Here is a 13,767-nt window from a genome sequence, read left to right on the forward strand (position 1 = left end):
TTTCTTACTTATCTGTGTATAGGGACAATTACCACTAAACATTCAAGGTTTTCTGAATACTCTGTAATCAAATCCCGATTCTTCCCTGAGGAGAAATCCCGGAAGAATATAACTCTGTCGCCCAGAATAACACTGATACGCCACGGGACGGACCAAAGGAGGAAACGTCGCCGAAATAACTCGGTCAGAGACAGAGCCGCGGGGTTTATGGCATGGAAATCGTCTGAGACAGTTTTATATGTATTCTTCTCGGTCGGTCTCAGATTGAAGAGTCAGACAGTCAGGTCGGTTCCGCGCTCTTTGATGTCCCAGCTGTTGTATCGAGTAGTTGACACGTTTTGTCTTCGTCTTCACAGAGAGCGTTTGTAATTATATGTCAAATATTGTTTTATTTCCGTTTGTACGTAGCGTTATGCTTGGTTAAAGTCAGTATACCATATACAGTATACAGATCTTGCTTGGCTGTTTAGTTTGTGAGTCATAGCTTGTTGGAGCTGAAGCTACCTTTTGTTCCATCCCATCTACCCAAAATCAACCAGTTACTGTTCCTGTTTCCAATTTTTTACAAAGATCATTATAATTGAGCTCGTACTAAGGAATTGCCTTTTTCGTCATCAAAAATGTCATATGAACAGGATTTCGCTTCTTTAGAACCTAGAAGAAGACCACGTGGTCCTGTAAGTCTGCCTAATGTTAAAGATCCTTTGCTACCGTATTCACTTCGACGTACGAGTACAAAAGGTTTCCCAACGACAATCCAACACGAATCCCCTTTAACAACTATTTAAAATTATAAAAAGCTTGAAACAAGCATTATTAAACAAAATAAAAGACAGCAACAGTTTAATTTTATTTGTTGTTGGTTTTTTTTCCATCATTCGACGTTTTTATTGACAGCTAGCAAGATATGTAAGTGACTATACGTGACGTGTGACGTCAGACGACGCAGGACGGATGTGAACGTCACGTAGCGATCTCAATACACATCACGTGTTGTATGTGAACGTATCACATCCTTCTGCACATCCTCTATAGTGACAGGCACCGACAAGCATTCGACTTCGAAAATACTCTTGGGCAATGTAGGCTATCGTGTTCATACTGCCAATATTATTGATTAATCATCCGCTAGTATTTACTCAATTTATAAGAAACTTTCGTTGATGCTACGCCCTCAAATAGTCGGCTAGTAGATTCGTGTTTTCGAAAAGGGCAAAATTTAGTGTTATATGCCTACTGACCACTTTCCTTTTTCGCATTTACTTTTATGTTTACAGAAACTCAATACAATCTCCGTACAATTTTTTTTTTTTTGTATAATTTCATTTAGAACTCTTTACAATGTGTTAAATATAGAAATTTCTACGGCACCTTTTTAATCTATCTTTATTTTAAAGGGATTTTTTCATTAAATTATTGTTTTAATTGTAATCAACCATCAGATAAACACGCTCATTCTCAAAGGCATCTTTTGTTTTGCACTATCCTTAATATATTTTTGTACTTTTTGCATTTTGTACTTTTTTCTACAGTAGTTTAGATCATTGAATCCGCTGTATTTAAAATTCAGTACACATACGACTAGAATAGACGTACTTATCCTTAAGGTCAGTTGGTTGATGAACTAATCAACATAACCATGTTTCTTAATGCTGCTACTTTAAAGAATTACGTATTCCATAACACCCCGCATGTACCGGTACCAATAGACTTCGTCTTGGGTTAACTATTTTAGTACCCGCATGAGACAGATAAAGTAGCATTAATATTTAAAGAATTGTTGTGTCAAAGTAATGTCTTTTGATTCATAAAGCCGGTTTGTTAATAAAGTAAGAAGAATGTATATAATAAATCTTTTATTTTTTTATCAAAAACTTAGGTGCATCGGCTTGTAAGCTAATAATTAAAATAACTTAAACACCGTGCAAGCTATTTAGAATCGTACGTATTATAATAGAACAATGATAGTAAATGTAAATATTATTCAATATTAAACATAAAAAGATTTTATAAGTATAGTTGAATAAAGTAACATTGTAAATGAGGTATGGATTTAAAATGTCCATTCCAAGTTTGATAGAAAATTAAAAAAAAATTAAAAAAAAAAAAAAAAAAAAAAACATGAAAAGTGCATAAGTATAAAAGATGACGAAAATCGACACAACTTTTTTGCAAACTACTAATTACATTGGACTCTGTTGCTAGTCCAGTTATGTATGGCTTGTCAGCCTATGAAAGTGGGGGAAGACTTGATCCCCCGCCATATCCACCAAAATTGGGGACGTTTCAACTGCTTTCCCATAAAACAATTGTGTGACTCATTTACAAAACACCTCTAAATAGAAATTAAATCCTAGCTAAAACAACTCTCAAATGTCTTACAGGAAGATTACCATCTAGTGAGCCAATCAATATATCAGCCGCATTCTTTGTGGACGCCTGTCCTAGTCTGGACAGAGGCCAAGCAGTATATCGACGACTGAGTCACTCGCTTCCCACTTGAAACACTCTGTATCTTCTACTGCAGGACCGAAATAAGACTCACTTTCGCGACCACTTGTGCGATTGTTATCTATACTAGTGCAAGATAAAAGAGTGTATTGTCTTTGATGATTGAGAAACGTTGCGCAGAGAAATACAAGGAAGCATAGCGGTAGTTCGGCTGGACTAGTTCTCTTTTATTTTAACTGAGATAGTACAACACTGAGGACTACAAAATACAATTTTGGGAGCGAGCTGGGGTGGTTAGAACGCAGGACTTCGGTCCAAGAGGTCCCGGGTTCAAATCCCGCCAAATCACTAATAGATTTTATCTAAGTGCTAATGCCGCAACCCTTATATCTAGCCTGAAGTAAGTGAAAAACAATCCCAGGCTCGTGCCTAGCGTCCTAGACCAAAAATATATATCATACAAGTTTGGTGGTGGTATTTTGTTAAAAGTTGATCCCTATTCTAAAATACTCGTCTTGTACACGCTAAACAACGTAAAGCTAAAAATAAACTTAACGCACAAGCATTTAAGAATAACCAAGGCTCATGTTACAACTTTGCCACTTTTTACCTGCTGGTAATTCGGTTGACGGGTTGTAAGCAAGAGTATGAACAGGCAGAATCACTTAGATATCTCAACTTTGTTTCATTTTTCATGCATGTAAACGCAGTTTCTGAAATAATACAACGATGTTTGATAACAATTATTGCGTGTACGTACAGTCAATTGACACTTAACATTTAGCCTACGAAGATGAGGCATTGTGTTTTTAAAGCCGCTTCAAGCGCTCCGCCACAACAACTGTTTATAAATCAAGCGATCCAAGCGGGGGACTGGCAAGGCGGCAAATTAATGGCATTCTTTTTTTACCGCCTGACTCACGAGTTAGCACGTGTTTTATTGTCATGTTAAACAAAATAACAACCGCTTCAATATGCGCATGGTGAGGATGATGTCGAATGTATGATTAACACTACGAAACAATCACCGAATAGTTTTTCCTAGAAGGATATTTTTATGTAATGGATGCTTTCGACAAACATAATATATTGGATAGAGCCTGATACAGGAAACATTTTTAACCCCAGGTCAATTGCGGAAGTTTTTTCCATTGCCCAAACCATTACACATTCAGAGCTATGCCTCCGTTGATCACTCCAATTGTATTCAACGTAAACAGAATAATACAACGTATAAAACCCGACAATGTGTTTAGTTTATTACACTCGTCAATTGTGACGTTTTAAGTGTTACTAATAACAAAACGAATCCGGTCGTGATTGGAAAGGTCATGGGTTCGAGCCCAGACGAGCGATAATATCTAGGAATGTGAGAAGGACCTCCCATAGAGTTGAAGATGGACTAAACCCAAACCCGGGCGTGACTCGATTGGAAATATCTTTAGAAATATCAAATTTCTGCTATCAAATGTGAATGCTCTATACACTGTGGTTACAGTGTTACGAGGGTTTATATTCAAAAGGTCCTGACAAAAAACCTTTTATCAAAAAAAGCTTAGCTTTTAAATGATCTTGGTAAGTAACAAAGCTATTCACTCTTGACACTAATTATCTCCTTCGAGTACGGATTCGGCCGTATGGTATGATTCCTATGATTTAAAGAAACACATAAAAAAATTGCTAAAACACGATTATTTACATAATTTATAAGCGTGTAAAAGCAAGCATCGTTTGAGATCCTCAAGTTCCCTGTAAATATCATAAATGGTCTCAACGTACTCACTCCTCGCTTTACCAAATGCGCTTTAATTTCGCTGAGCGCTGCTGAGTCTTGAGTCAGACTTTTGACTCATCGCTTGATTATGCTGATCACAGCGTGTTGCTAAGTGGCATCACGAACCGTTTAACAGATACGCCGAAACTGTGACCAACCGGGACTGGAATAGTGTACATACATTGCATAACATATACACATAATATGTTGGAGGTTAATGTAAAAAAAGGACCAAGAGGTCCTAAGTTCGTATCTATAAAGAACTATTTTCATTTTATTTCAATAAGTTCAATGTCCATCCTTCACGTCAACAACGCTAGGCTCCAACCCAAAATCATTTTACCCATCACTTTAGATTTAGAGGAAAATTTTAAGACATTTAAGTAGATGAGTTTAGTTGTCTGGTGTTGTGTGTTTGGTTGGTTGATGAGTTATGACTGATTTCTTACACACTGTTCTGATGTTGTAGTCAGACAGCACGGCTAAGGACGAGTTGCTGAACTGATTCCCAGGATGGAATTGTTCGGTTCACTGTAGAAGAGGCAGGATTGGTAGGTTGGTGAGTTAAGTGATTGACTGATCTCTTACATACTCTGATGTTCTAGTCAGACAGCACGGCTACGAGCTATCAAGGACGAGGTACTGAACGGGTTCCCAGGATGGAATTGTTCGGTTCACTGTAGAAGAGGCAGTATTGGTAGGTTGGTGAGTTAAGTGATTGACTGATCTCTTACATACTGTTCTGATGTTCTAGTCAGACAGCACGGCTACGAGCTATCAAGGACGAGGTACTGAACGGGTTCCCAGGATGGAATTGTTCGGTTCACTGTAGAAGAGGCAGTATTGGTAGGTTGGTTAGTTAAGTGATTGACTGGTCTCTTACATACTCGATGTTCTAGTCAGACAGCACGGCTATGAGCTATCAAGGACGAGTTACTGAACGGATTCCCAGGATGGAATTGTTCGGTTCACTGTAGGAGAGGCAGCATTGGTAGGTTGGTGAGTTAAGTGATTGAATGATCTCTTACATACTGTTCTGATGTTCTAGTCAGACAGCACGGCTACGAGCTATCAAGGACGAGGTACTGAACGGATTCCCAGGATGGAATTGTTCGGTTCCCTGTAGGAGAGAGGCAGGATTGGTAGGTTGGTGAGTTAAGTGATTGACTGATCTCTTACACAGTGTAATGATGTTCTAGTCAGACAGCACGGCTATGAGCTATCAAGGACGAGGTACTGAACGGATTCCCAGGATAGAATTGTTCAGTTCACTGTAGGAGAGGCAGCATTGGTAGGTTGGTGAGTTAAGTGATTGACTGATCTCTTACATACTGCTCTAATGTTCTAGTCAGACAGCACGGCTACGAGCTATCAAGGACGAGGTACTGAACGGACTCCCAGGATGGAATTGTTCAGTTCACTGTATGAGAGGCAGGATTGGTAGATTGATGAGTTAAGTGATTGACTGATCTCTTACACACTGTTTTGATGTTCTAGTCAGACAGCACGGCTACCAGCTATCAAGGACGAGGTACTGAACGGATTCGCAGGATGGAATTGTTCTGTTCACTGTAGGAGATGCAGGATTGTTAGGTTGGCGAGTTAAGTGATTGACTGATCTCTTAAATAATGTTCTGATGTTCTAGTCAGACAGCACGGCTACGAGCTATCAAGGACGAGTTACTGAACGGATTCCCAGGATGGAATTGTTCGGTTCACTGTAGGAGAGGCAGGATTCCTGGTTTCTATGTAAGTGATCCTGGCTTTACCGTAACAGCAAGACCTACCAAGGACTTCTAAACCGGTAAAATGTCTAAAAACCGTGTTCACCTTGTCACCACTACTTTGTACCATTCTGCAATAAGCTGGTTATTTTTTTATTATTTTTTGTACGAATGCTATATGTTTAACAGTAATCCTATAGGTAATGTTAAATAAATTAGGTGTACAAGACAAAGGTGGTTCTTTCCAACTGAAAGCATTGAAATGATTATTATTACATTGAACAATTATCTTGACAACCCACTTAGCCAACAATACAGATGATTTTAATCCCAAATTTTCCAAAGACATCTAAACAGATTATAATCAAATACAAGATAACGCTAATGACACTGGCTATTTCTAACATAGTTCAATAAAAATATAGATTTATCCATTAATCTCAGCCTAAACACAGATTACCACCTACACTTTCTCTTTGTGTATAATATACGTTTTTTATAAAAGCAATGTTATGCTTTTGTCAGCAAAATGCATCGTTAATTTTCAATCATAATAAAAATGTAATTTATTTCTTTGATATTCGTGAGAAATAAAAATGGATTTCATTACATTCGACCTTCGAGGGGGGCTAAGGAAAACTACATTTATAAACATCTACTTTAAATCGCTCACATATAGACAGCCCACTATTGATTATTCAAATTAACATATGAAGATGTATCGATGAGCTTTACATACTGTCATCGTAAATCTATATACTTATTTAATACGCAAGCAGGTTTTTTGTGACAATTACTCCTCCGAAACTACTGAACCGATTGAGATGTTTTTGGTGTCATTGGAAAGAGCGTAACGTGAAGTTGTGCAGGAAACCTTCTTTTTAAGGAAATAGTTAGAGAGTGAGGCCCTTTAAAGTTTCGTATTTCTCCATAAGGATAACATGGGAGATAATTTTTATTTACAGAAACATATGTTTGTTAATTGAAAATAGTCAAAGTCTACTACATAATAATTGCTGTGTATTATGACTGTTAATGTATACTACATTTCAATCAAGAATTGTGTACCTTAACGTTTACTCATAATGGATCTCACTACTTTATTTTAATGCTGGGAATAGTAAAATTTAGTTGAGACTAAGTTACCATGATGTAGAAAACTTTACTATAATAATTTATGAATTTAAAATCACAAATCTTTGACATTATTAATTCATTACAAACGAAACAGCTGATCAAGAAATCAAACAAATCACCTACTTCATGTGAACAATGTTTTTACACAAACATAGTTTTTTTTTTTTTTGCATTAAATTGATTCTTTTTTACTTGTGGGTGTATTTTGAGTTTGCAGTTATGAAAGCACCAAGCCAAGTAACTTTTACCTAATTTTCTTTATGATAAAAGTTTGCTAATTTAACAGTTTGCTACAAACATTTTACTGACTTGGTTGAAATGAAATACATATTTACTATTTGAATTTAGGTTGGCGTAAATATTACAATGGAAAAAGCGAGAGAACCTGGATAAATTGATATATTCTGTTATGTACATCTTGAATATTTCCATAATCTTAGGGTCGAATCTCTTAAAAATATCAGAAATTATGACCGTTATTCCTTTTAAAATAACGACTCTAATACTTATAAATTGCTCGAATTCGAGCAACAGGGACACTAGTTGCATATAAAATCCAGACAGCGCACGGAACAACATCGATAAAGGGGACCCTACATCCTATGTCCTCTGTGACATTTAGGAGTCCTCTCACAAAATATCCACTCAAATTTGAATGTTTATACAGTTTTGATACCCGCTCGCCCTAGCCCAATGCAAGAGTAGGGGGGGAGGGGGGAAATAGGGAGTACTGTATTTCAAAGTAATATATCAAGTTGGCAGTTTTATCGAGGGTCTCCCCTATTAGGCCCGGAGTGAATTCCACAATAATGTAGAAGATCTCGGCGCCACTGCGAGGGGAGAGCACTGTTCTAAGTATACATCCCATCTCGATGATCTCAATTCAAATCAAATAGAACACAGTTGAATTATCCACTTACAGAGAGAGCTGCTATCAAAATACAGTTTTCTCGCTTAGTTTTCGGCACTACGGTAATCGTTGTTGTGTATTCATTAACAACAAGTTTCTCTTGCGTTTCTTACGGTCAACAATCACATTTTCATCATATTGCCCGGAAAGCAGCCGTTTTTAGTTCTCTATTGGTTAAAAAGCTAGCGTAATCGACTGAAACCAGTAATTATTGACAACAGCGCATTCTGACTGCAGATTGTCAGTAAAAACTGGCTACAGCTTTAACTGGAGAATAGGATATCTCTGTATATTCATAGTTTTCTTTTTTTTCTTAGGACGCTGGGCACGAGTCCGGTATTCTTTTTCACGATACTTCTAGACCTAGGGGTTGCGGCATTATTACTTAGAAAAAATCGTGATTTGGCAAGATTTGAGCCCAAGACCCTTGGGACCAAAGTTTCGAGTTCTACCACTATACCAGCCAGCTCTCCTAGTATGTAGGGTAAGATACTGCTGATTGCGGTTAGTAGGCTATATCACCTTTGCTGACAAAATATCCAGACTACCGTGTGAAATAATAAACCGTTCCCATGATAAGACTGTTACAAACAGCAAGATTATGGAATTATTACCATGGTTCTACGTAAACCAAAAACGTACTGCTGTAAAAGTGCGATTCTTTAAGGTAGTTACCCTTTACAGAAGAAAAAATCTTTCTTCCAATTACAGTGAGGTTTAATTTAGCTTAACCACTTGATTTAGAAGAGTAATCTCACCAATCTGTATATGTCATTGTCAAGTTAAGTAACGATTGCAGTGATTGTACGGTGTACAGTAGTCGACAGAAGCCACGAAGGTGTGAACGTGGGAGTTCCCATGAAGATAGATGAATGAAGCATAATGAAGGACCGTGACGGGAACTATCTGAAGGTGGGATATTGAACGAGATGTGACGGAGACTGCATCTCATGACAGAGACCTACCAGTCTAGACGTTATACTGTATCTTGTATTTGTATACAACACTAGCTGGCTCAATCATGTCCTGGTTGGAGCTCGTTCGCTACGCTAACTCGCCTCCAGGTTGTAGTTTGTTCGCTACCATAGAAACGACCAAATTATTCTCAAGTATAGGCCTACGTTAGGTGTAAAACTTTGGAGATTCTATACAAGTAATACTTACTGGGCCAAACTTAGCACACATTTTGGTTTTTATTTACTATAGCTATCTAGTAATTAAATTACTTTAAAATATTAAATCTGATGCACTAAATAAACGTTCCTAAAAATTAGCTAGTACAATTAGCCAACCAAACAGACCATGGCCCTTATGGCAAACCATATCTACCACTTCTGTGCACACATTTTACTGATAAGATAAGGAGTGTGAAATCAATAAATACAGTGTTCCAAGTCTGATAGCGATGGGGCTACATAATGTCAACAAGCACATTCAATTTGTACTACGTAATAGTGAGTAAAAAAAGTGCAAGTGAGCATATTATCACTGTGTTTTAATGCAATCAAATTATGTTTTTTTAATGAATAATGTTACTAAACTTTCAAATAAAAAATCTAAAAGAGTTGTTTTTTGTTATAGTAAATTTTAATGAGTTTATTATTTCCTTGTACGTATCTCTTCCATACATTGTTAAAGAAATCTACAGTGAGATACAGAGAAGGACGTGTGTAACTTTTACTTTTCCATTACTACTGCTTTACATAGCACTCAAACACAGTTAACTTCTAAAACGATACCAAACAAACTGTTTACCGAATAATACACCGTTTCATGTAATTTCACCTTGTTCATTTTGCGTTCATCTACCCTATTGACATCTTTACGCCGTATGTAAGGGAACGGTCCAGACCCTGGTTTTATTTACGTTGAACTATTGTTAGAAAACTTATCAATTGCCTAGTAGAATCGATCTCGCTTTGAGTTTAACCAGTGACCAATATTTAAAGGAGAGCACTGTAACCCAACAAATTATCGTCTAGTTTAACTTAACGATAGTTTTTCTTCAGAAATTTGTTTCATTTTAAATCAAAGTGACAAGCTGAAAATTGAATTTCAAAAATAAACTCTTTGACTACTCACCGTATCAACAGAGAACACTCACGCACGCACACACACACTCACACCAAAACAGACGCGTTATTAGTGACAACTGCAGTGTCTGAAGCGAGAAGAGTGGCTGAGCTAACCGCAGCAGCAGATGCGACTACTGACTCACTGACTACTGACTAATTACTGACTGTGATAAGTAACTCAAGGTCACTCGGTATCAGTCAAGGTCATGGCGATACCACCTTTCCATACGTATCGTAGTTGTACAAATTGGCAATAGAATGAATGAGATTATACCTTCTCTGTTAGCCATGTCTTAATTAGTAAATTATTTTTTGATTAAGACATGTATAAATAATTAAGAGTGTGCAAAACAAGTAAGCATGACGCCTATAACTGAAATTATTTATAAAATTCACAAATATTCAGGGGGGGGGGTTTTATAAAGTCCTATGCAATAGAATAGAAAAGTTCTATAATGTCTAAAACTAAGTTATTTAAGAGTTTTATGATGTCCAAGACAATTAACTTTTCTCACATGCAAGAACAAAATTGTCCTAAACAGTCATGGCTGACACTCTTTTAAATTAGTGTAGAATGTTTTCAAATTAATTAAAAAGACAAATTTTGATATAATTATTTTACACCTTTGGTTACCGGGATTAAAAGGTACTGTACTTTTTAAAGGTACTGCAGTGCGATATCTCCAATTTGAACATGATTTATAACCAATTGATTGTGTACGTAAATATTTATCTTAAATGATTTTGTGCTTTTTCATTATTTTGTTCTCTTAATTTTTATTTTTCCTTAACACTGAATACTCATTTAGCCAATGTTATTTATTGGTTTATGGTCATCATGCAATGTTTGCATTTTTATAATAATCTATCGTAAAAGACAACTGAAAAAATCACATTATGCTTGACAAGTTACAGTTAAGCTGGCGAATTAAACCTCAGTCTTTACCCCGGACTTCATAGTTTGTTAAAACCAGATTAGTAACTGTTATTTATCCCAATGATCGTTGATTTCTGGTAAGTTAAGCAAGTTTAGAGTGTAAATCAAATCTGACCTCTAAATAACAATTGACTACTAATTGTTTCCAAGAATCCGTTGAAGTAATGATTTGTATGTTCATTATCATTGGGAAGAGGAAATAAAGTTTTCTTGTTATTTCACTTAATTAAGAGAGCCGTTAATGAAACCATGCAAGGTTCCTTATCTAATCAAGAAGTAGGTTTTTACGGCTTGTTTACTACAAACAACTCTGTGCTTGAGAGGGAGTTTGGATTGTTCACTTGTTAACTAATTAATATAAATCCAATATTTTAGACCACTTTTATATAGTATGATCCTTAATCGCTTGGAAATTAATCAGTTTTCTTGCACATTATGAAACCAATCGTATTCCAGTATTTCCTGCCACCGATGTAGGACGATTTATCTTGTCGGACGTTATAATACAACAATCCAATCAAAATATACTACATTTTGTTACAAATTTTTTATAAATTAGTTCATTGCAGAAAGTAAGTAAAAATAGAACTGAGGAAGAATATTAACAAGTGCTAAGCAAATCTAGGCATACCTTAACACATTTGAGGTGGCTTCAAAGAAACTGTCCTTTAACTTAGGGTACATTATTTTACCTTTTACCACAGGGTAAAGTCCCATGCATTGTCAGGGTTGTTGCAAGTCTCAAAAATGAAAATGAAGGTAGTTGAATTGATCCACCGATGGAGTGCGCTGATGTAAATTACCCATTTTTGGTAAAATATGCAAATCTTTAATCAAACTAAACTGAAAAACACAACTTTTAGATAACTATAGCACCGTGTTACTTAAATCCATCGTAGTATTACAAATTATGCAAGCAAGTTTATTTAGTAAAGTTATTTCGATAGAAAATTCGCTAGAGCTGGTCTTTATAAGGGAGGTCTACAACAGTACCCACAAGTGAATGCTTGAAGTTTTGCAATCACCTAGATTTTAGCAATGTGTGACGGTTCCGGGCTAGAACCTAGTATCCTAGGATGTGAACATTGAGCAAAAACATGCTGTCCCTACTAAAGTGATACAACTTCCTAGACGTACCTTCAGGTAGGGGATGCAGGGTGACGGCTGTGCTGAGTCGTCCACCCCCTAGGCTGACAAGGTGAGGAGACTCCGTGTGGACCTTCAGGGCTCTGCCCTCCTCCTCTACGGCAACCCCCGCCCCCGCCCCACCCGTCATCTGGAACAGGACACACAAGGATGGTACAGTAGACGTATCTACAACCAGAAGCGGCCCTACATATGGGCGAACAAGGCGGTGCCTGGGGCCCCACTCTTTTCAGGGGCCCACACAGCCGTATTTCGCCTAGGGCCCCGCAATCTCTAGGGCCGCCACTGTCTACAACTGGTTGTAGGACAATCAGTCCCTGGGTTCACTTACCGAGGCTTGGTTGAAAATATTTTGGCTGTGATGGACAACAACTAGCTCACTAACAAACTTTGGGACTGGTTAACCATTAGTTGAAAACAGCTAGACTCAAAATAGCCCATTAATTCTAGGACTGGTTGTCTATCAGTTGAAAAACAGGTAAACGTGAGATAGCACATTAACTCTGGGACTAGTTTTCGAACGACCGAAATGCAGGTAAACGTGAAACTGCACATAGGCAATCCAATGGAATGGAATGGGATGGTTGTCCAACAGTTGAAAATAAGAGATACTGGTACTAAACTGCAATATCCATAACGTTGAAACTAAAATTACAACATAAACTTCGATTAGACATCACAACAATTTTAAGTAATGTCATTTGTGTTATTTAGAGTTGATGTTCAAACAAAATCAAACCTAACCTAACCTAACCTAACCGAGCTCTGGCACATGCTTAAAATCTCCCATTTACCTTATAGCAAGCCAATTAAAGCGCTGCTGTAGCTATGCTAATAAGTCGCACTCGCTCTACTTGCACCGTGTCTTATCTATTGTTTGCAAGAGATCTCGGTCCCGTTGTGTTTAGACACTGATGCAAGTGTCTCAAATTACACCTCAAATACTTGTCATACATCACGAAGTGGCTCGTTTAAAGTTAAACAACATCCTATAATCTGAGCATTTGTTTACACATTAGCGTGTTTATCACAGCAGGTGTTCAGGTTTCAAGTCATAAATCAGCTGATTAAACAAAAAATGGCGCGAGTTTAGAAAAGTCTTAGTATTTTTATTTAGTTTTTTTATTTTTACTCGACAAAAGGTGGTAAAAGCACAATATTAGCAAATTCAAAAGTCCAATTCAAGTTCTGACGAAACACTTTGCTCGTGGGCTAATCGAACGTACTACATCATCATGGTCATAAATTGACAAACTATAAAAATAACCGAATGATCCCTTTGATACCATTATTTATCTGCAGGCAACCTTAGTTCAGCGCCAAAATAATGTATGACACAATGGTTACTAGATTAGGTATGATGAAATCAACATTCATCCATTCTTCTGATAATGCAATATTAAATAAATTACGTTGGAATTATTTTACGGCATACTTTTTAGTAATGGTATTTACGCCACACTACAGTATTTTGACGAACTTCCCACGCAAGGATTTGATCCAGAAATCAGCTGTTTGCTGCCAGCTTAATCAAATGGGATTTCATTACGTACTACTGTACTGTAATGAGCTTTTACCGGACACCAGCCAGCTGATTATACTGTATTTGGCAA

General features: G+C 37.0%; 1 protein-coding gene across 3 annotated transcripts in view; it reads right to left on the reverse strand.

The window, feature by feature from the left end:
- Positions 1 to 13,767, reverse strand: part of LOC128999787 (pleckstrin homology-like domain family B member 1) — a 164,893-nt gene that overhangs the window by 99,436 nt on the left and 51,690 nt on the right. For 2 of the 3 annotated variants that reach the window (XM_054426464.1, XM_054426463.1), the window contains exon 2: positions 12,146 to 12,284. In XM_054426464.1, the coding sequence (XP_054282439.1) occupies positions 12,146 to 12,284 (139 nt within the window). Of the gene's footprint in view, positions 1 to 10,078; positions 10,133 to 12,145; positions 12,285 to 13,767 lie in introns of those variants that run through there. The other variant, XM_054426465.1, reaches the window with a different exon arrangement.

Source organism: Macrosteles quadrilineatus, unplaced genomic scaffold (genome assembly GCF_028750875.1).
Source record: "Macrosteles quadrilineatus isolate MER2022 unplaced genomic scaffold, UCM_ALF_1.0 Scaffold_8__2_contigs__length_117827958, whole genome shotgun sequence".
NCBI lineage: Eukaryota > Metazoa > Arthropoda > Insecta > Hemiptera > Cicadellidae > Macrosteles > Macrosteles quadrilineatus.